General features: G+C 48.1%; 5 protein-coding genes across 5 annotated transcripts; 1 reads left to right on the top strand and 4 right to left on the bottom strand.

Annotated features, from left to right (window-relative positions):
• Positions 1 to 72: 72 nt before the first annotated feature.
• On the bottom strand, positions 73 to 1,197 carry LY89DRAFT_703330 (uncharacterized protein; the record flags this gene model as incomplete). The annotated part of the gene is made up of 2 exons (XM_018217313.1): positions 73 to 809; positions 909 to 1,197. 2 exons carry the CDS (start codon positions 1,195 to 1,197, stop codon positions 73 to 75), a joined length of 1,026 nt encoding a protein of 341 aa, XP_018078474.1.
• A 1,616-nt stretch (positions 1,198 to 2,813) lies between these two features.
• On the bottom strand, positions 2,814 to 4,130 carry LY89DRAFT_12819 (uncharacterized protein). The gene is made up of 4 exons (XM_018205216.1): positions 4,002 to 4,130; positions 3,338 to 3,950; positions 3,148 to 3,276; positions 2,814 to 3,078 (listed from the first exon to the last, which is right to left on the bottom strand). Exons 2-4 carry the CDS (start codon positions 3,902 to 3,904, stop codon positions 2,878 to 2,880), a joined length of 897 nt encoding a protein of 298 aa, XP_018078475.1. The 5' UTR covers positions 3,905 to 3,950; positions 4,002 to 4,130; the 3' UTR covers positions 2,814 to 2,877.
• A 1,549-nt stretch (positions 4,131 to 5,679) lies between these two features.
• LY89DRAFT_634019 (glycoside hydrolase) lies at positions 5,680 to 6,720 on the top strand (the record flags this gene model as incomplete). Its single annotated transcript, XM_018211372.1, has 4 exons — positions 5,680 to 6,021; positions 6,076 to 6,305; positions 6,361 to 6,447; positions 6,494 to 6,720. 4 exons carry the CDS (start codon positions 5,680 to 5,682, stop codon positions 6,582 to 6,584), a joined length of 750 nt encoding a protein of 249 aa, XP_018078476.1. The 3' UTR covers positions 6,585 to 6,720.
• Positions 6,721 to 8,480: 1,760 nt separating this feature from the next.
• On the bottom strand, positions 8,481 to 10,507 carry LY89DRAFT_12857 (general substrate transporter). Its single transcript, XM_018205222.1, has 2 exons — positions 10,030 to 10,507; positions 8,481 to 9,973 (listed from the first exon to the last, which is right to left on the bottom strand). Exons 1-2 carry the CDS (start codon positions 10,368 to 10,370, stop codon positions 8,695 to 8,697), a joined length of 1,620 nt encoding a protein of 539 aa, XP_018078477.1. The 5' UTR covers positions 10,371 to 10,507; the 3' UTR covers positions 8,481 to 8,694.
• A 3,300-nt stretch (positions 10,508 to 13,807) lies between these two features.
• Positions 13,808 to 21,447, bottom strand: LY89DRAFT_713042 (acetyl-CoA synthetase-like protein; the record flags this gene model as incomplete). Its single annotated transcript, XM_018218020.1, has 6 exons — positions 13,808 to 17,622; positions 17,771 to 18,703; positions 18,762 to 19,294; positions 19,444 to 19,605; positions 19,742 to 20,115; positions 20,173 to 21,447. 6 exons carry the CDS (start codon positions 21,445 to 21,447, stop codon positions 13,808 to 13,810), a joined length of 7,092 nt encoding a protein of 2,363 aa, XP_018078478.1.
• Between the last annotated feature and the right edge of the window lie 1,054 nt (positions 21,448 to 22,501).

Below are 22,501 nucleotides of genomic sequence, written 5' to 3' on the forward strand. Positions count from 1 at the left end.
AACAATGCCATGTATGCAACAATGCAACCTCATGTAAAGAAGCAAGAAACCCAACGATATCCGAAAAACGGTCTAATTACGATCCAATCTCCTCCTCAAGTTTCTCGTCCGTCGCATAAGCTTCTTGTACTTATGCTTCTTCATCTTGAGCTTCCGCTGTCTCTTTACGGAGATAGCTAGCATGTCGTTTCCCCCTCTTCGTTGCTCGCGGTCGCGGTATCGCTCTTGGCGGATCTGCATTCGTTCAAGGAATTTTGTCGGTCCGGCTCTAGGAGCTTCTTCGATTAACGGAGAGGAGTGAGCGCTGTATGTAACCTCCCCATTCTCGTCTGTAGATTCCTCGATGGTGAGAACAGCCGTGTATGTTCTATGTTGAGGCTCCAGTGCTTCTGCGGCTTCTGCGCCTGCTGCTAATGACTCGGCGGAATTCATTGGCTCTGGAGGAGGCGGAGGGTTGAATGGCTTATATCTGCTTCCACTGGACATGAGCTGCTTTGTGAACTCGGCAGCATTTTCGGGCAATGTGTCGAGATGGACTGCTTGTCTGTATGACTCTTCGGTGATTGCGGCTCGCATATCATCTCTCTCCTCGTTCCAGACTTGTTGCGTCCTCCCTGCTCCTTTCTTCCCCGTTATCGAATCAAGGTTTTTCACCGTATTCGTCAATGTCGAGATGACCTCCGAGGGTTTGTTCACTCGTATTCGAGGGGTGAAGATTGCGGCGAAGGTATCGTCTGTTACAGTTTGGGGAAAGCTCTTGGTAAGAGATATAGGTCGGTGGAGGGAGAAGAAGGAGGATGCATAGATCTCTACGAAAATAGGCTGATTAGTCGCAATTAATAAACAGAATATAAATTTGCAGCAGAACAGTTTGCATGTTCGCAGCTTGTAACAAGACAACAACTTACGCATTTCTGGTACATGTTGGGTGCTGGGCACACTGGGCAGATGGAGCAAAGAAGCATCTCTGCCCTTCACGGTGGCATTGGCAGCCACCTCCCTGGCCTTCTTCTTGCTCACTCGTGCCGCAGGCGGCGTCGACCCATCCGCAGGACTGGAAGGTTTTGAGGAAGAGAGTCGTCTTTGGTGAGAGCGGTATGAGAGTGCGATAGTTCGAGGAGTGGCGCCCGAGAGCGAAGGAGTAATAGGTACTGAGGGGGCTGCTCTGGCCACACGGCGGACTGATGACGAGAACATGCCTCTCCCAGGTTATGTACGGACCTTGGGTAGAACGAGGGACGAGGAGGTTGAGGGAAGAGTGGAGGCTGTTAGTTTCCTTGTTCAGCGCCTGTGGCGGTTATCAGCCGACTTGGATCACGTGGACTGGACATACATCAGAGTTTTATAATTGATTTTCACAGCTTTGTAGTTTCATCTTAATCTAGGAAGCTGATTTCAGTCCGAAAATAAATTAATTATATCGACCTAGGTAGTGAAAATGATAGAACGTCACATGCAGCTCTTACAAACCCCCGAAACTGCCCCACAATGAAGAGGAGAAAGCTGAGGTGTAAGGAAAGAACAAGTAAAGTTAAAATTATTATTTAGGGCATATGTCTTGAGATTCGAGGTCATGCTAAGAAATACTTAAGACATTTCGAACCACTGAGAAATTTAGGTTGTGCTAATATCACTTCATCCCTCAAAAATCTAGTTAAACTTGAACTTAGCCCATTTACATTACCTCGTTAAATCAATTGATCTTTTAGACCTCGACTTACTCTTAATGTTTGACCTGACTATATTGTCTTACTAACTTTGAAACAATAATATGTTAAATCCCAATTCCTACAATACCCATGTGGCTGGACTCTTGACACCGTACGGAGGTATGATGCACTACTATTATTAGTCAAGTAAGGTGCCAGAGATGTCAAACATACTACAAAATCTGCAACGAATTTTGGGTGGAAATTGAACTACAATAGAAATCCTATGATCATATCCCATGACCTTTAGAAGATCATGGACTTATCCAATGGTTCGCGTAATCCTGAGCCATTCTTATGTCTGGCGATTCTTTGTATTGCAGCCCCTTGGAACGACATGTCGAACAAACGAAAGCCCTCCAACAATCCAAGTAATCGTCCCATTCTTTTTGAGCTTTTATTTCGTCCTCGCTCAAAGGCTTCGTGAGACCAACACCGCTCTTGATTCTCGACAGCCTCCTATTCCATGGAACCTCAACGGGAAACCCAGAGTCACCCTTGCAGATACCGCAACACTGTCTGTATAAGACAACATGTTGAGGAGGCTCATCGAATACGATTGCAAGGCTTTCACGCGTCCAGCCATCATCAAACGAAGTGATTTGATCTTCCACGAACTGCTGTCTGTCGATTCCTGCACGATCTAGGATGTCCCGGAAGAGTGTGAACGACCAAGAGCGTTTCATTGCCAAAAAGAGAAGTGAAGAGCGCTCATGTGACTCCGACGAAGAATCGTAGGCCGAGAAATGCAAGCCTCCAGATCTTTCCCTCAACAAGTTAAAGTCTCTGACAAGCAGTTCTCGTCCATCCCGCTTCTTCCCCATTGAATAGATCATGTTGTGGATCCATTGCACGAAAGCTCTCTGGATCATGCCCTCATCACAGTGTGACATGATTTTTTCCGTAGTTGAATGGCCCCATTTGGATTGTAAAGTACCGTCGAGACACATCTGCCAGAATGTATCTTCAACGTATGGGTTGACGACGGGTATGAGCTCAAACATGATCCACATCGAAGTAGTCTTTTCGCTTAAACCATAGATTACTCCGGTACCTTCGAGATTTATTAGATGATGTATCACTCTATCAACATTCTCGAAACCGTGATCTAAGTTGGAGAATTGTCGGATCGTAAGGTCCAACTTTTGACTAGGCACACGTCGGAACGTCAGAGTATGAAGATCTCGTGAAATATCGCCCGGCTGACATGCAAACTCAAAAGGTGTCCTAGAGTCCTGTTAAACAATCTGATAAGGGGAGACCATGAGAGAACAAACATGTTGAAAGTGCTATGTTCTCGCAAACTTGGGTCTGCACCCTCTCGGAGAAGTAGCGCACATATGTCGACATCACAACAGCTCGCCGCAACCTTAGGGGATATCAGCACCGTTGCACCGAAGACAAGAACATGTAAGTTAGGAGGAAATGTTACACTAACATGAAGTGGAGTGAGTCCTGTTGGCGTAATGTCTCTAGTTGAAGCTTTGCCATGTCTTAATAAAGACCGCACGGCATTTAGATTACCCTCTCGACAGAAATCGAATATTGCTGAATCAGACGGTACGAGCTGAGGCGTATTGGTCAGGATCTTCGTTGCTCCTAGTATAATCAGGTTTGGGAGAACGTACATTAAAGGTTGACATTGTTGCTTGCCACCCTTGCCTGCTAAATTGCATAATATCGAACTTGAACATTCTAGCCATTCCGAACTTGACAATCCACCAAGATGGGACGAGGCTAAACGTTGTCTCTATCTCCAAGTTTTCCTCGCTGTCAACTTCTTCGAGCTCAAGGTCTGTCGTATCTTGGTCAAGTCTATAGGTGGAAACCGTGCAACGCATTTCGCCCAACGGTGTTCGAGTCACTCTATTGGAACTGTTAACAATTCGACGACCTCGCCTTTCTTGAAACTGTCCAAGTCGAGGACTAAGATGGTCTCCAGTTCCAAACGGTAGGACGACATTCTCTTGGCCATGCTCTACCATTACATTATTGAACGTGTTCTGCACCACCTGTGTGAGTTGTGTCTCGAGTCCAGATTGAAGGGTTCGATTTCCCCAAATTGAAGCCGCATGGTGTATCTCAGTGGAGACATCAGAGGGAATAACCGACTCCCGTCCAATCAACGACGGAGTAACAGTGCTACTCGAGTACGTGAGCTTCTCACAAAGCTCCGCAAGCCCTTGATTCAGCATCGTAAATGACTCCTGGTTGGTTTTGTGACTAAGGAAATGTGCATGTCTAAATGTTGGAGTCAGTGTGTATCCTGTGCCTGTACGATCGAGAACGTACGCTGCCGAAGTTTGCTGGGCTATCAAGAGATCCAGTTTTGCTTCCTGGAGTTTCGCCTTAAACCTAATTATTTTGTCGTTCTTCCGTACCACATCGATAGCAGCCCATTTTCTCTTCAAGCGACTGTTAGAAGCAAAACCCGGTACCAAAGACTCCGCAATGCTGGAAAGAGACTCTAGCGATGTTTCGCATCTCTCGAGCGCCGTATATGTGTCAGTTTGAGATCCGAATGTCTCTTCATTCCGTCTTATCTGGCTTAGTATGGAGTCGAAAGATTCCAACTCTTGGATGACCGCTTGTAATTCTATGGGAGCATCGCTGATGGAACGCAGTAAAGATCGACTAAAGCAGTATGAGTGGTTACGCAGATAATTTGGAAACCAGGCACATACATCTTGCTTATACCCTGCCCAAGTTGAATGGCTATCTGGGCAACAGCAATCACAGAAGCTGCTGCTGAGAGACCGTCCATGCTAGCACTGGCATCACAAGTCTCGCGTCTCGATAACTTGAAAAAGAATGAAGACTGACGTGCTTCTGAAGCGGCCTCTAGGCGCAAAATTGATCAGTGTCGTCCAAGCTGTGTTGGCACATCGTGAGGCTTTCACGAACGCATAGCCTCACTTGCAGGCTGCCAATGCAAGGTGTTACAGCATCCAATCAATTGAGCAGAATGTGACATTTTCAGACCCCCAAAACTACTCACACCGAGGAGAGCCTTCGACCCCAGTTATTGCAGTAGTGGCAAACATGTCATCTGCAAGGTTTGTCATTCCAACCAGCGAACTTTCCTTAGGCGGAAGGTGGTGGAACCGTTGTCACTAATCAGGGGCCTGGTGCAGTGAAGACACCGTCTGCGCGTAAGCGTAGATCTATCATACACGAGCTGGGAAGTATATGATACAAAGCACGGAGTAAGGACTCTGTAGAGGCTCCGTCAAGCGTTGGATTGAAGAGGAGCAAGATGGGTCGAGGCGTGAACTTACCTTCCTGGTACCTTACGAAGTTATGAACCATGCCAAGACTTATCACATGACTCCATTATGAAACTGAGCTTTCTTGGATCGGACATTCGACCTCAAAGTCCTCAATCTTCTTAGACACTTTGACCTGTCTGGCAGCAATGCGCCATGTTCTTGGATCTCTTGGTCTTGTGTCGAAGTACAGCTTTGCGTCGGTACTTTGCTGTCATATATATTTAGCCGTTTCCAGTAACCAAGGCCAATATAACAGAGTCGCGAGTACCGTTTCCGACAATCTAGTTGATGTCGGATTGCGGGCCGTAGCACTCTAAGTAATTATGTCAAGTGACATTTGCAGCTGACGACTACCTTCAATCCCATCTTGGGTGCCAATAGTCGCCATCCATTTATATTAGGACGTTCATTCAACCCTCTCTCGTCCAGTTTCACGTAGCCGAGAAGGCTCGTGGATATACCCATGGCAACGGCAGATAGAACGAAACCATACAAACGCATCGTCGGCACGTTTTCCATTTATTAATCCTTGATGTTCAGCAAGTTCCTTGTTGACATGTCCAGGGCCGGAGATATTCATAAATGTCTTCTCAAGCCACTTGACATGGCTTCCCCACAGTCTTCTTCACTACATTCAGATACTTGAAGTGTTCTGCTGGTTGAGCCTTTGATTTTCTCAATTCTACTTGGTCCATTTCAAGATGAGGACATCGATCTTGTTCTCTCTTGTTGCGTTTACAGCATCGGCTGTCAATGCTCATGCCATTTTTCAACGCATCAAAGTTAATGGTGTAGACCAAGGACAACTCGTCGGCGTTCGTGCTCCAGCCGTGGACAACCCTGTAAAGGATGTTACCTCTCCGGATATCGCTTGCAATACAGGTCTCAAAGCGCCAGTATCAACTGCCGTGGTCACTGTTCCTGCTGGAGCAATTGTATCAGCATGGTATCAACATGTTCTCGGTGGCCCACAAATGGCAGGTGACAAGGACAATCCTATTGCCGCCAGTCATAAAGGGCCCCTTATGGTTTATCTCGCAAAGGTATGCAGAAATCCCCCTTGCATCTACAGAGTATAGAATTGACACCTGCTCTAGGTTGACAATGCAGGCACTGCTAGCTGGACAGGCTTGGAGTGGTTTAAGATCGCCGAAGAAGGTCTAGACATCACGACAGGAAAATGGGGTGTAGACACGATGATCGCTGGCAACGGATGGTGGTCTTTTACAATGCCCTCTTGCGTCGCTGCCGGTCAATATTTGATGCGAGTCGAACTCATTGCCCTTCATTCGGCATATGCGAGTGGCGGAGCTCAATTCTACTTCTCGTGAGCTACATTCCGAGGCCCCCTTGAAGATCGATTGTTAACAACTGCTGTGCAGATGCTCTAATGTCAAGATCACTGGTTCTGGGACAACCATTGGCAACGACACAGCCAAGTTTCCTGGAACTTACGCAGCAAATGATCCGTACGTAACAGTTTCAATGGTCGATGACTGTGCTGACAAAATGCAGAGGAATCTTGCTCAACATCTACAATGGCACTCTGCCAAATAATGACTTGAAGCCTTACGCTATTCCAGGGCCAAAGCCTATGCAATGCTAAATGTTAAGAGCATGGGATCCAGAAGGGGCTTGAAGTGAAGCATAGATCTACCAGGGTTGGAAACTCTATTTGCTTCCATGAAGGAGAAAGCTTAGGATTGGTGATATAACAACATGCTCACCCACCTATCTTCAAGCTATTGGAACACCCAACACAATGCTGCCAGACAAAGCAACAAGCATATTCTACCTGGGTCCTTGTGTGGTTTCAAGTGCTACATCTTCCGGTTTCTCCAAAATTTCCATCTTTCAATCGAGTCATTTCTGTTCTTTACAACTCATCTTCAATTAAAAACCCTTGTTACCAACCTCTCTATGTACTGTCATCCATCCAAGCAGAGAGAAAGTACTTTCTCACAGGATCTCAAATTAATAGACACTCCTATGTTCGAAAGTCTTGTAAGCTGGGTAGATGGGTCATCTGCTGGTACATCTGCCTATCATGACCCTTGAACTGAGCTTTTAGTACAAAATCATATGGATGGTATTAGCAGTAGCCTTTGGCCCCTTACACAATCGCCAAAAGCCTCCTGTAAATATTCATGCTGCCGGCTGCCCTAGGTCTATTCACTCTCTTCCATATTCACTTGTCAAGCGTAACTTATCTTCAGCCTTCTAATCAACACGAGATATCCAAGGCGTGAGTATTCCATGCTTTTCTTTCAACACTTCGCTCCCCGAGTCAATGCCTATTGTATCTCAATTCACCACTGGCCGTCCATACAGTGAATTTTCAACTCCTTTCTCTGAATGATTCATGTCCAACCACAGCTAGCTCGAGTCCACCAAGCTTCGATAAATAGCCCTATCCCCTCTGATCAACCAGCCATCAACAGCACCAATGACTTCATCCCATGTGACTGGAAGTATGGTAGGTACTGGTGGTCAAGTTATCGATATCATTTAGAGCTACGTCGCCTTGCTGAAAAATTCTGTCCGAAAGTAGAACATTCTCCTCGTCAATAATGCTTGCTGTACGTCTAACATTTTCAGGATTAGTGACTACTCTAAGGAAGGAAGGATTTATGTCAATACAGATACAACTAAACTCCAGAAACAAAAACCCACAATCTCCTTCCCCTCCAAACATCCTCTCATAACGAAAATCTCTAGATCAAAGCTAGACTTTCACCCCAAAACATTCATTCACTGACCGAGATTCAAGAACAAGCCACGACTATAAACTCCCGCACACACCCAGACCTTTCAATCAAGCTACTTCTAACCTCCAATTCAAGACTCGACTACCCAGAAACCCAATCATGCACCAACCCCCCCAAAAAACATCCCCAAACCACCAACCCAGCATCACACACACACCCACCCCTATCCCTTCTCCCAGTCCCTATCCACTATCCCAATCCCCAATCGCCGACCACCCACCACACAATCGGCGTCCACTCTATCCTCACCATCAACTCCCCAATTACCCATCCTAATTTAGGCGCCAAAAGCCGAACCGAACAGCCCCTCCAGCGATATGCGATCCGATCCAGGCACCGGGCACTATATCCTATACCCTGACGGAAAGGAGTATAGCGCGGCTGAATTATGGGTTGGCTGGCTGGCTGGTTGATGGATAGGTAGGTCGATAGGTAGGTGGAGACTGGGCGAGTTTGTGTGCGAGTCTGAGGGGAGAAGCGAGGGATCAATGTTGAGAATATATGGAAGTACTTTACTCATAGGTACCTGAAGATGGGAAGAACATTGGACAGGAGGTGGTGTAACAAGAGTAGATGTTCATTGCATGCACCTTTTTAGCGGTTAACAGTACCTGGTACACTATATCGCCTACTGATATGATCTGCTCTGATCTCGACATCCATGCAGCAAAGATATCTAGACAATATATGATAATATAGGAATAGATAGAATCTTCGACGAACAATTGCAATTATCAACGCGTTATCTCAGGTCCCCCCTCACATTCCAGGACCAAGACTCCAATTGCAATCGCCCCATTGTCATCGCCGAAGAATATGATGACAGCCCAGAAAACCCATCCCTTATCCCATCCAAACCCATACCTTTAGGGTAATTTGCTAGCCATAACTCCATGACAGAAACTCCACGCTGAATTACATAACACAATGATAACAACAAAAATAGCATTAGTAACTCAGATCAACGTCGCCTAGTTGCGCGATGATCTTGTCTTCTTCCGTCATGGTGGTTTCGCTCTCTGCGGTACTTGTGCTGGTCCCTAACCGCCGTCGAGGTTCTTCGACAGATTCGAGTTGTATTCCACTCGATGAGGCTCCTTCGTCTCGCATTTCTTGGAAGCTCCACGAAGGTTGGAAGGATTTGCTCTTCCAGGCATGGTCGACTCTTTCGTACATCTCATCAATCTGTTCAAGACTGATCTTACTCGTTTCGTAAACCATGCACCATACGAAGATGACAGCCAACGCACAGAATGTGCCCCAGATGAAAAACACCCGAGCTTGTAAATTGGCGTAGCCCGGTCCACTGTTAACAAGATAAGGAGTGCCGTAAGCTATTGCGAAGTTCAGCAGCCAGTTAGATGCTGTTGAAATGGACATCGATTTGGCTCGGACCTTGAGCGGGTAGATCTCCGATGTAACGACCCACGCGACAGGACCCCAAGAGGAAGCAAAGAAAAATAGATAACAGCAGACGAAGACGATAAGAACCATGTTTGCTGTGTATGAATCGGGCATGGCAGTTCCGACCGAAGCGACCAGAAGCTGACACACAGCCATACCGCCAGCACCGATCATGAGAAGTCGACGTCTTCCAAGAGATTCAACGAGGAACATTCCAGGGATAGTAGAGACGACGTTGACAACGTTAGTGATGACTGCGATGACATATGGTGAAGGAATATTGATGTGTTGGAAGAAGGTTGTCCCGTAGTAGAAGATGAAATTGCAGCCGGACAATTGCTGTAATATCTGTAGACCACAACCTGTCAGGGTACGAAGGCCCAATTTTGGAGAGCCGAAGAAAACGTCGTGATAGGTTGAAGGTCCAAGACTGAGTTCATACTCATGGTTGGCCTCTATTTCAGCAAGCTCTTCTACTAAGGCCGGGTGAGTAATATCGAGGCGGCGAAGCCGACTGAGCGAGAGACCCGCAGCATTGGGAAGACCCCGCTTAATGAGATAACGTGGAGTTTCTGGTAACAAGATGAGACCAAGTAGGATCATTCCAGCCCAGATGAATTGCATCGCGAGAGGAATTCGGAAAGCAGTTGCGCCAGTCATCTTCTCTGTAAATATGTTGACAACAGCGGCCAAAAGGAGCCCGGTTGTGATGGCAAATTGATATGCGCAGACTAGAGTACCTCGAATCCATTTGGGAGCCATTTCAGACTGGTAAAGAGGCACCAGGACAGATACGATGCCGACACCGAGTCCAGCAACTAGTCTATGACAGGTTGTGTCAGCGTTTGTGAATCATAAGCGTTGTTCGAAATACCATACCTTCCTACGATGAGTAGTGGAATTGCCAACGCGAGAGTTTGTAGAAGGACACCGAATGAGAATATAGCTACAGCTATAATAAGTGATATTCGACGACCAAGCTTGTCTCCTAGGGGCGCTGCGAGAAGTGCTCCGAAAAATGTTCCTGCGCTCAATATCGCAACTATCACAGAAGACTGCGCGGGCGACACATTTGGGAAGCCGTCTTTTGGGTCGATATAACCAGTCGAGAATTGATTGCGAAAAGCCATCATCGCTAGAATTCCATTGATGGTCCTGCAGATCGTCAGTCGCAGCCACTTTGCGTCGTCCAGATCCCGACTCAACTCACCCTGTATCATAACCAAACAATAGTCCACCAGTTGCTACGAACAGCCCGACCATAATGGCCGGCGCTGAGGATCCAGCGACATTATCGGGTTTATGCCAGGCCATGGCTATTGCCATGGTGGGAGAGAGGTGTTCGTCAGGTCAGCGCAATATGAGGTTGTCGTCTCTCGAGAGGCTTCGGGCGGGAGTGTCGTCTATGATGATCACCAGATTTTGGAGCGAAGGTCGTAGGCATCCCTAGTGGTCGAAGGGTGATCTCGCACTGGGTCCAGTAGTCTTGAGTAACATGCCCTGGAGGGAGTTGTGGTCGAGTCTCAATCCAGTGGTAGTCTCACGTGGAGGAGGAGGATATTCGAAGATCGAACGTCGAAGGAAGTGGAGCAGAAGCGTGTGCGAAAGGCGACCAGAGGACGACGAGGGGAGTCGAGTCTGTGGGTGCCGGAAAGCGGGTCGCTATTGAGAACTTGGGGTCGACGAGAACGAGGGCAGCCAGGGTGAGAGCGTGAGGGCGAGGGTGGTGAGGAGAGAGAGTGTGGATGGTTTGTCGGAAGCGCAGTCGAAGGAGGATGTCTGGGACGGATGCAGTGCAGTTAGTGGTGGCACTGACTTTCGACTAGGGGAGGAGGAGAGCGGCCTGGGGCCTAGGAGGTGAGTTGTGTGTGTTCGTTAGGGTGTGGGGAAGGGAGAGCGTGTGAGAGCCAGCACCAGAGAACCAGCGCCAACGCTGAGTGCATATGATTCGCGACCTGGTCCTGGTCCCGGTCTCTCGTCCAATCCAGTCTCTCAAGAATAATGATAATAATTACAACGGCAAGAGTATGTAATGTAATTACAATGATTCAGACCTGGGGCGGGGAGACGAGAGAAAGTCGGGGGACAAGACGCGCAGATGGTGCAGCGTGCAAGCAATGAAATGGTGGTGATGGTCATGGTGTGGTGCAGATTTGGTGTGGGCTGGCGTCGAGCTGAGCACCTGTGTGGCTGCAACATCCTTGGCAGTCTTGTCACATTCGCTCTCCGAAATAGGGTCGACGAGTGTACCGGTACGCCAGCGTGCGGCGAAGGATTCGGGACGATGCACAGGGACAGGAAAAAGGAAGGGATTGAAAGGGAGGGAGAGACGAGAGGGGAGAGTTGGGGGCAATTGATGTTTGATAGGTGAGTAGCTGGATGTTGATACGAATGAATTGGTATAGAGAGAGAGAGAGATAGATAGATAGATAGAGAGAGAGAAAAGCAATATAACAAACGGGATATATTGCGAGTGAGATGAAGGAAAGCGAGACAGACACTCGTCGTCGTACCGTCCCGCCTACAGGTGAGTGTTGAGTGAGTGAGTGAGTGAGTGAGTGAGTGAGTGAGTTCGTGCAGGTCATTCATTCTCTTGGATGGATCTGGCTGGTCGCCGAGGAGGGAGAGGAAGTTCCGCGCATAAAGCGGCATCGACTGGCGCATTCTTGTTGTTCCGTGCGGACACAGAAACAGCCTTGGTAGAATTCGGGGAAAACCCGTCTAGATCCCTTTGGGTTTAGCTCGCTCGCCAGGTCCAACCGAAAGTCTGTTCTTCCTCTTGGTGAGAGAAAGGGAGAGAGACTTTTGACCCTGCCCTGCACAGCTTTTTTCTCTCCTCCTCTTCGAACATGAGGGAGATGGCATGGCATGACATGGTATGACTACATGACATGGCTGGCAACCTGCAGCAGCGAGTCGAGTCGAGTCGAGCCTTCGTCCAACATGAAGTACAGACTAACTATTATCGACAGATTGAGGCGAGGCTCACCCCCTATTTTGAACTCCGGAGTCGTTTGGTGTTACGGCTCACTGCTCCCAGTTTCAAGGGGATTACCCAGATTCGGTGGCTCTGGAGTCTGCACAACTCGACCACTCCAATCCAAGCCAGTCGCCACGCCAAAACATCTTCAGCTTCCATATCTGGTCGACGCAAGTGGCGTGAGATGCGGTAAGCCATGTTTCGTTTTTGTCCTGCGCGCTTCCAATCGTCTTGTCTGCCAGCTTTGCTCCTGCTCCTCCTGCTTTGCATTCAATAATTACGATAGCCACCACGGCGCGCATACTTGCAGCGCAGAGAACATTGCTTTGAGCTTTTTCGGAAAGTCCGTCGTGTGCGTGCCTATTTTTCTTGATATGGCGGTGACACAACGACTATACGACATGGCCGAGCACTAGCTAGCTTCCGAATATGCGTTACACAATACGCACACTGTTAACTATTGTTGGATCATCGGTCAAGTACCGCCAAGTGAGGTACTTCAACAAAGGCCTCTTCTGCCAAGTGAGCCAAGTACCGTCCCCGGCAAAACACCACGTCGTCTGAGCCAGAACCAAAGTGTCTAGTATTGAGGCCAAGGTTCGCCAACAACGGAGATGCGATATCTTTGGCCGGCCAGCCGCTTGGGGGACTTGTTGTCTGCAGCCACTATTGAACCAAGGAAGCGATTATCTGGAGCACCAAGAAATCTTCAATAATCTCCCCCAAACGATTCTTGTCACAAGCAAGACCGTGCCGTGCACGGGATACAAAGAAATGAAAGGCAAGCCACAAGCGGCAGAGTCATGGTGTCGGCAGCAACTACCGCGCGAGTGGACTCGCTTCGTCCTCCTACCAGTGCTGCCATCGGCTCACTTGTGACCATTGCGGTTCTCGTCGGGTATAGAAATCCACGATATGTGTGAGACACTTTTCTCTTATGGTTATCCTGGGGTGTTGGATTTCCCCAGGTTTTTTATATATGAAGCAGGAAATGTGTGTGGAGACGTGTCAAGGTTGAGGTCATCCACCGCTGTTCCTCATCGTTGTCTTGCGCCTTGTGTCAGATGTGACACCCAACTTCTCTGCTGGAAACTTTTCATTAGGTCATGCCCAGCTCTATGGTCTCTCACTTTTTGTTGATCGCTGAGCAATAACCCGACCAACTTCAAGTTGAATCATGCTCGAGATGCTTCTCTTTCAGATGACCTCGACTATTCCCCTTTCAGAAGTTTTGATGCCGAGCATGATCGAGTATTGCCGCCTTTCTCCAATTCCTTGTAGTCCTCCAGTTCCTTGTACTCCTTCAATACCTTGTAGTCAATCCTGTCGTAGGATATATGTCACTGACACGTGACTCAACATATTGCATGCTTGAACTCCTTTCAGCTACCCAGCTTAGTGCACTGTTGCCCATCCGAGTATATAAAATGACAAGAGAGGCTGAGGCTCCATGAAACAAGGCAAGCTGGAAAGTAAAGCAAGCCTAGACAGATATATATTTCAAGCCAACGAAAGAGAAAAGCAGAGATGATTTTAAGAGCATGTGAACATCTCGTATCGTGTAAAGCCATGCTTAATACCGTTCCCCCACATCTATCTCCTATTATCTAGCCAGAAGCCACTCAACGTGTTGCCATTCCTAACTCCGAATAAACAAACTTTGCTCACTCCAGTCACCTAACTAAAGAACCCTTTCTCCTTCAAGTACCTCACACACTTCCCCAACGCCCCCTTCAAACTCTCTCCATCGACTCCTTCTGGCTTCACATCCAACCCCAAGTTCCCCTCCTCGCTCAAATATTCCATCAAAGGCCACAACAAATGACTCTCCCCCTTCCTCTCCACATCCTCTCTAACCAACCCAAGCCATTCCCTCGCCCCAATACCTCTCATCCTCCTCCCCTCCTCCAAATTCTCATTCACCGTCTCCCAAAAATCCCGCATCAAAATCCCCCCTCTCACCTCCTGCGTCTGTCCCTCCGCTCCAGAACTCGACAGCAAGGCTTGAACAACAAACCCCGCAACACGATCCGCACTCGACACAACCAACCACCCATTCTCTTCCGGCACAGGATAGACACCCATCCCCACAACAGTACCAACATACCTCCACAGAAAATCGCCCTGGTTCGGAACACCCTCTTCCTCCGTCCCCACAATAAGTCCCGGCTTCACGACCTTCACATCGACGTCCTCATTCCCCCCTCTCTTCGCAAACCCACGAACCAACATCTCGGACCAAGAATTTACTCTGGCTATACCCATCCAAGGCTCCCAATCTCCTCGCAATCTCCTCGTCTTTCTCATCAGCGGGGAACGAGCGGCCTCCTGAGACGTAGAGGAATTTCTCCTTCGGGCAATCCGGGGGGTTGAGAACGCTTTCAGCAGTTCGACCGTCGAGCCTACGTTTGCGGGCTTCAGGGTGTGGAAATCCGAGTTCCAGTGCACGATGGCGCCGTTGTGGATTATGGTATCGATATCATCTTGCAGGACTTTCCACTGTTCGGGACTCAAGCCAAGGTGCGGGAGAGAGAGGTCTCCGAGCCAGATGGTGAGTGTGGTGGGTAGTGGGGCGAGGTTCCAGTTAAGGGCTTTGGCGGAGTTGATGAGTTTCTGTTCTGCGGAAGAGAGGGACGGGGCGCGGATTAGGATGTAGATTTTTGAGACGGAGGGGTGGGTGAGGAGTTGGCGGAGGATTTGAGAGCCTAGAAAGCCGGTTGCGCCTGTGAGGAAAACTGTCCCTAGTGCGTTTGAGGGAGGCTGGGGGAGAGAAGCCAGTTCTTTATCTAGGAGAGAGAATTCGGAGAGGAGATCTACGGCGAAAGATGGCTCTGGAGATGGGGATGTCTCTTTGGAGGACCGAGTAGAGTAGATGTGCGCCGAGATATCGGTAATGGTCGTCCGGTGGTTCATGAGTACTTTCATGGGGACGGGGACGTTGAAAGTGCGTTTGAGGAAGGTGGAGAGACTCATCATTTTTATGGAGTCGATTCCGATGCTGGTGAGGTTGACGTTTTTCCCGATGATTTCTGTGGTGTTTTGGGTGCAGAGTTCTGCTACGCGAGTACTGATCGAGAGAGCGATTTCGTCGTCGAAGGGGATGAGTTGTGTTCTAGTGGGGGTAAGCGTGTTTTCTGATCTGTGGTCTTGGGGAAGGTTGGAGAGCCATTTGTTGAGTTTTGATCGGTCGAGCTTTGCGGATGTGGAGAGTGGTAATGCTTTGATGGCCAGCCAGCACGTTGGGAGCATATAACTAGGTAGGGCGTCTCGCAGACGATCTGAAACGTCTGACCAGCTGAAGTTTGCAGTATCCAGTACGGAAGCTGGCACAACCTGGATGTCGATCCCCTCGAGTGCAGCTGTACTGATCTCAAGCTCGACTAAAGCAGTGATAGTATCCTTGTATGGTCCGGCTGCAGGTAAGAAGACTGCGGCATGCTTGACATTTGGCTGGTCGAGAATATGATGTTCAATTTCTCCCAACTCGATTCTTTGTCCTCTGAGCTTGACTTGTGTATCTTTCCTCCCAATATAAATGATTGTCCCGTCAGCGTTATAACGGACCAGATCACCTGTCTTATAGAGCCGACCTGGACGCCGTGGGAGGCGGGTATCCAAAGCCCAGGTTGGGTCGTGGATGAAAACCGCGTTTGTCTTTGCTTCATCATTCAAATACCCTCTAGCTTGAGCAGGTCCTTCAATGAGAAGTTCCCCAATCGCACCGATTGGCATAAGCAAATTCGCGTCATCAGGATCAACAATCCAACTCACTGCACCAACAGCGCGGCCAATGTTTGCTGGATCAGTAGACTTTGATATGCTCCAGTTGACGAGACTTGTGACGCAACATTCGGTTGTACCATATGCGTTGATGAGATGCACACGATCAGCCCAGATCTTGACAACCTTGGAAGTCAGAGGCTCTCCACCAAGGGTTATTCGCTTCAGACTTGGAACCGTATCTGGTGATAGGGAGCTGATGTATGAGGAAGTCAGATCGGCAGTGTTGACGTTCATACGTACAATTGCGGAAGCGATATCAGAAGCTCTTTCCTCCTCTGAAGGAATGCACAAGCAACCACCTGTCATTAAAGTGGTTAAGATGTCCTCGATACTGGTATCGAAGCTGTAAGAGGCAAATTGAAGAAAGCGTGAGCTCTCGGAGAAATGTAGAGCTTTGTCGTGCTCTCTTGATCCAGAGCAATATGCTCCATGTTCGATCACAGTCCCTTTGGGATTTCCAGTTGTGCCACTTGTGAAGACAACGTACAATGCATTGTTCAGCCCAACGTCAGAGACCACTGGATCTAGGTTTGATGAGAGGTCGAATAGCGAATTATCGACTGCAATAGTTTGAAGTTGTGGAAGAGTGGTGAGGCATCGATTCTTGTGTTCTTCAGAACATAAAATGATGCTAGCATTGATTTGTTCCACGATCCCGGCATGTCTGCCAGTAGGATGAAGTGGATCTTGTGGGACGAAAGCCGCACCGGCTTTGATGATAGCGAGTATCGCCACCACTGCCCATTTCGACTTGTCGAAGAGCAGAGGCACTTTGCATTCGCTACGTACTCCTCGTTCCACTAGTTCTCGAGCAAGGTTTGATGAGAGACTGTCTAATTGGCCACGCGTCAGATTCCCATCCCAAGAGCAGATTGCTGGTGCATGAGGATCCTTCGAGATGACTTCACCGATCAAGTGATGGACACGCGACTGAGAGGGCTCAGGCAAGACTGCGTTCCATCTACATATCTCTCCTAGATCTTCTGAACTGACGGTGTTGATTTCACGTATTGTCTTCTCGGCTTCCTCGAGGCAGAGTTTTTGGAGGACGTGGTCGAAGTGGGAGAGAATCCTGTCCATCTGGTTCACTTCAATGACGTTTGGATCAAAAATTGCCTTAGCAATAAGTCCATCGTTTGTCAAAGTGCATTCCATGGTTAAAGAATAGGTATCGAAGACCTGTGAGCTGTCCGAATTTCTTACTCGTGGGCCTAGAATCGACTTGTCGATGTTAGAATACTCTTCTGGTTGTATGACCAGCAAAATCTGAAAATCACAGGCTTGTCTGAGGGTGCCATGCATCTTTCGTATCTGTGTCAACCCAGTCTGTTCGAAAGGCATCATCTCGATCATTTGAGCTTCTACTTTGCGAAGCTGTTCGATTTCTGTGATTTGAGGATCCTGGACGAGACGAACAGGTACTGTGGTAACCGTCGGACCAACAACTGAAGCAAGATTCTCGAAGACACCATCACGTCCAGACAGCGTGACTCCAAATAGAATATCGTTCGATTGAGAATAGGTGCTGACGGTGATAGCCCATGCTGCTCTGACAAGTGTAGATACTCGAAATTCTGAACGCTTTCTGCGAGCGAAGTCAATATTGCGTGTGTTCGATTGACTAGGAACAGGCGAATATCCCATGAGAACGACAGGGAACTTTGCAGACTCTCCAGTGCTGAGATTGGCAAGCCAGAACGCTTCCGAGGCTTTGAATCAAGATTTTGCAAGTGGCCAACGAATTGAGTAAAAGAGGTCCTGGGCTCCAGTATCATAATTTCTTGACTCCCATTACAAGTTTGAGATTTCAGTCTTCGATACTGGTTGTTGAGGTCTTTGAGGACGAGGGTGACTGACCACCCATCATACATGCATGATGAGTCGTCCACACGAAGTGATACTTATTTGTCACATTGGGTCCAACAATGGCATATCGATGTAGCGGAGATCCCAAGCCGATGGTCTCTGCTCTGTCTTTAGATAAGTAGTTTTCCAAGCCTCCATGATCTGACCAGTTGAACGCGTTCTTCATTACTAATTGCACCAAGCCACTTGACGTCGATTGAAAAATCTTCGTCCGAAGAATGGAATGTGAAGCAACGACGTTGTCCCAAGCAGTGCGGAACATCTCAAGATTACCGCTCAGATCATCAGTGAGTTCGAAGACGTGCTGGGCGAAATAGGATCCAGGATAGGAGATGGACAATGCCATGATACCCTCCTGAAATGGTGACGTTGGGACAACGTCCTCAACATCATTCACGAGGATACCTTGCTCGGAGAGGCTTTGGACAATAGACGAAGCATTTGCTTGACCACCGACCGAGGAGAACGCGGGAAAATCGTGAATAGGAGAATTCGCATTTGCATCAATCAGCGTAGAGGTCTTTGCCAATTCGAAAAGTGTCGGGTATCGGTACAAGTCCTTGACAGTCAAATTGACCCCGTCTCCGCGCGCTAGACTTACGAGCTTCATGGCTAGTATGGAGTCGCCTCCCAATCGGGTAAAATTGTCGAATTTTCCTATCTTGCTTGGATCGATCTTCAATGTTTGTGCCCATAATTGTTGTATGCGGATTTCTAAATCGCTGGATGTTGTCACGTATTCCTCACGTTCACCGGAAAACATGGCACGTTGCTCTACCGTCAAGTCTGAGGCCATGGTTTCTAGAAGACGTCTGTCTATCTTTCCAGACGTGGTAAGAGGCAAGCTGGCCACTGGTACAAGAATTTGTGGTACCATGTACGCTGGGAGACGTGCAAGCATTGTCTCGAGTGTTCTGGCAAATACTGAAGGCGTAAAGCGTAAGTTGGTGAGAGGAGCGGAGTCTCCTCCTTTAAAGAGTACAGACCGGAAGATCCTTGGGACGAACGAAAGCTGCGAGGAAAGAAGGACCGCTATCATCGGCCGGTGCTGCAACCACAGCGGTCAGATCCATAACATTGCGAAAGACTTGTCGCAGGTGGTATTCCACTTCACCAAGCTCGATTCTATATCCTCGAAGCTTCACTTGTCCGTCACGTCGTCCAATGATCTCAAGAGCAGGATGGCCAACTTGTTGCCCACATAAATCTCCACTCTTGTACCATCGTTGTCCGTCGATTTCCGGGTGAAGATAGGCTATCAAGTCTGGTGTGCTCACAAAAGCCTCCTCAGTCTTCCGTGATTGGTTAAGATACCCTCGTGCAATGTGTGGCCCACTGATATAGAGCTCACCCACAGCACCTGGCTTGGCAATCTGTAACGTATCGTCGACGATCATGTAGCTACCGACGAAACATTTTCCGATCACACCTGGATTCGTGTCTGGGTCCTTGACTCCAGTTCCGAAACAAGCGACACAACCTTCGGTCGGCCCGTACAGTTGGAAGAGGCGAACACTGCTACTCCATAGTTGAATCTCCGCTTGAATCAGCTTCTCTCCTCCAATAGCCAGTGTTTTGAGGGTCGGAACAGTTGTGCGATCTATGAGTCGGGCCAAAGATGCGTCCAGAGCGCAAAATTGGCTCGCATGCGGTTGATGGCAGACGTAACATTGTTCATCTTTTCATCCTCAGAAGGTATGCAGACAGTCCCTCCAGCACCCAATGTCACAAAAATCTCGACTATACAAGCATCGAAGGTATATGACGAGTTTTGGAAGGCGCGGGTTCCGCGGTTCATGTCCATAAGATGTCCTAGTTGCTTCATGCTGGTAGCCAATGAAGCGTGTTCTATCACACAACCCTTCGGCTTTCCGCTCGTTCCAGATGTAAAAATAACTGACAAAGTTAGCTAATCCATGACACTAAAAGAACTTGTAGTCTCTCCAATGGGAGAAGACGTACTATAGGCTGCATTCTTTGGCTTTACATTGTTGCACACGGGTCCATTGACCGAAGGCAAGTGTTTCGTGTGCAATACCGATGAGAGACTCTGTGAGCTTTTCAGAACACAGAAGAACCCTTCCTTCACTCTGCTCGACCAAACTCTGGATTCTGAATCGAGGATATGATGGATCTAAAGGAACAAACGCACCGCCAGCTTTCAAGATTGTTAACATAGCGACAACAGCCCACAGCGACTTTTCAAAAACCATTGGCACGTTGATCTCTGGTCTAATTCCCAACTGTCGTAGACGATGTGCTAGACGATCGGACAGAAGATGCAGTTGGCGATATGTAAGAGTGCCATCCCAAGCAATGACTGCAAGGTCGAATGCCTGATCTTAGGATTCGTCATGAATAATAGAATGGACACATGATTGGATTGCCTCAACCTTTGTGTCCAAGATTGCCAGAGAGCCGATATCGTTCATCCTGGCTGGCTGAATGTCCTTAAGCTGGCAAGCAGTATTTGCTGCAAATGTGTCAACCACATATTCGAATGCTTTCAGAATTGCTTGCATCTCGCGTCTAGGCACCACGTTGGAGTCAAAACTCGCTCTGGCAGTAAATCCGGTCATAGTGATTTCGCACTCCATCGTCAACGCATACGCAATCTGGCGTGTCAAATAGTCTGATGCGTTGTCTGTAGTATCGAATAGACTATTTGGGTGCCTCTCTACTAGAGGTTGGACAACGAGCATACTCCGAAAGTCACATGCTCTCGCGAAGTCATCGCCGAGCCGGCGAATGTTTTGAAGTCCATAGTGCTGGTGTGCTTTCATGGCCGTGCGGATCTTGAAAATTTGTTCGAATAGACCAATCACTGAGCTCCGAGGATCTATGGAGACACGCAGAGGAACGGTTGTGAACGTGGGGCCGTTGATTCTTTCAAGACCGGGTAAGTCCAGGTTACGGCCCGCAAGGACTAGGCCAAACATCGCTTCTGATGCACTAGTCTGGAGTGCTACTAGAATGGAATATGCTGCTTGGATGATAGTAGAGGGGGTTGCTATTGATCTCAGCGATGTTGGGATGTTGATCTGCAGTTGCTCGCAACTATCTGCACATGGGAGATATGTAGGTGTTGGCAGAGCTGGGAATGGATGCACAACAGTCTCTGCTAGGTAATCGGACCAGAATCGTCGATGGTCGTCTTCACTCCCTATTTGGTGTATAGCCGCGATGAAATGTTTGAATTCGACCAGCGGATCTAAGGTCTTCGTGTTGTAAAATTGATCGACTTGCTGTAACAGTAGTCGCCAGGCCCAGTCATCGATAATCGCATGATGGAATGTCCAAACGAAAGTCTTTTCGCCCGAGTCCACATCGGTGATGATTCCAAATCGTAATAAATTCGACCCAAATCCTGCTGGTATCTCACAGTCTTTCTTGAGGTGTACCTGGAGATTGCTCTCCTCCAACCAGTCTATAGGGATCGATTCCAGTACGACTTGAATTGTCCCCCATTTTGCCTGGATAAATCGTGTTCGTAATGTCGAATTTGAGTCCACGACTGCTTGCCAAGCCGCTTTGAATCTCGATATATCAATGTGCTGAGGGAGTTTGTAGATTGCTTGGAGCATGAACAGGCTTTCTTGTCTCAAAGATAGGGCAAAGAGTCCTTCTTGAAGAGGTGTACCTAATTCTCGGGATATCGAAGTTAGCATTTTCAGATATCATGCAGGAGGGAAAACCTGTTCAGGGTGGAGACTCATCTAGGTGTCTTAAGGAGACACATGAGAAGATCAGAGCAATGTATACAGAAAAGCTCAGTGAATAGCAGGGCTTAAATGGATATGCATCTTCAATGACAATACCACAGGGAAGGTGTCGGTGTAACTCGTCTAGCTTGTTGCTTTGATCTTCGTGACCTAGCAATGAGAAAGATGGAATGGATACTGAGGGTTCATCGCTTGTGGAATGTCTGGTTTGGATTTGACGGGGTTCGGAGCAAGATTGCATAGGTTTTGGACATATCGACGAAGATATTCCTGGCTGCGAGAGCTTGACGCTGAACTCTGCGTCCGAGATTCGTGAAGGCATCCTAGCAAAAATTGGCTATGGTAGACAGTTCGCTTGTCAAATGATGCAAAGAAAAAGCCCATAACGAATAAATATGTAATAAAATGGTACTGAATCATAGCTGCTGAGCGAAAACTTGCCGTTGTTGATTCACGGTTGAAATCTGGTACTGTATTGCTATTTACTTATCGTACGTTGAAGACATCCAGAGACATCATATTACGCCAGGTGGATGCCTGAAAACGATACAGTCTACGTTTCCTGCCATAATTATCGTGCAAAACTCGCCCAGTGATACGGAAAACATGCAATAAGATAAATCAACGCAAGCTGAATCAAGACCGCAGACACATGCGAAAAGCTGAAGGCTAGTACTTGTGGATCTGGAACAAGCTCAAAGAAGGCATAACAGGGTACTGTAGCAAGAAAAGAACATTGCACGCGTAGCTGCATGGCGGAATGAACTCCCAAGAAAAAAGCGACTCAAGACGAATTACATGTATGAGAAATCACGCCTCGTCCTGCGGTCCGGTTGAGGCCCACGGCTGAGGACGCCTGACTGTCCGAATCCTGAAGCATATGCCTTTCATCTCATATACAGATGCCAGGTGCAGGAGAGCGAGGTCGGTACAACGATGGAGTCTAGGTAGATTTTAGGTAATCAACCGGCCCACGTGATACTGAGCTAATCCCTGTATG

The sequence above is a fragment of the Mollisia scopiformis genome, assembly GCF_001500285.1.
Source record: "Mollisia scopiformis unplaced genomic scaffold LY89scaffold_1, whole genome shotgun sequence".
Classification (NCBI taxonomy): Eukaryota; Fungi; Ascomycota; class Leotiomycetes; order Helotiales; family Mollisiaceae; genus Mollisia; species Mollisia scopiformis.

Bases quoted from the DNA above. Each gene is read 5' to 3' on its own strand.
- LY89DRAFT_12857 (XM_018205222.1), bottom strand. From the start codon at position 10,370: ATGATACAGGGTGAGTTGAGTCGGGATCTGGACGACGCAAAGTGGCTG. The intron at 9,974-10,029 runs GTATGGTATTTC...AACCTGTCATAG, and splicing joins CCACTACTCATCGTAGGAAG to ACTAGTTGCTGGACTCGGTG.
- LY89DRAFT_12819 (XM_018205216.1), bottom strand. From the start codon at position 3,904: ATGCTGAATCAAGGGCTTGCGGAGCTTTGTGAGAAGCTCACGTACTCG. The intron at 3,277-3,337 runs GTACGTTCTCCC...AATACGCCTCAG, and splicing joins CAACAATGTCAACCTTTAAT to CTCGTACCGTCTGATTCAGC. The intron at 3,079-3,147 runs GTTAGTGTAACA...ATATCCCCTAAG, and splicing joins CAGGACTCACTCCACTTCAT to GTTGCGGCGAGCTGTTGTGA.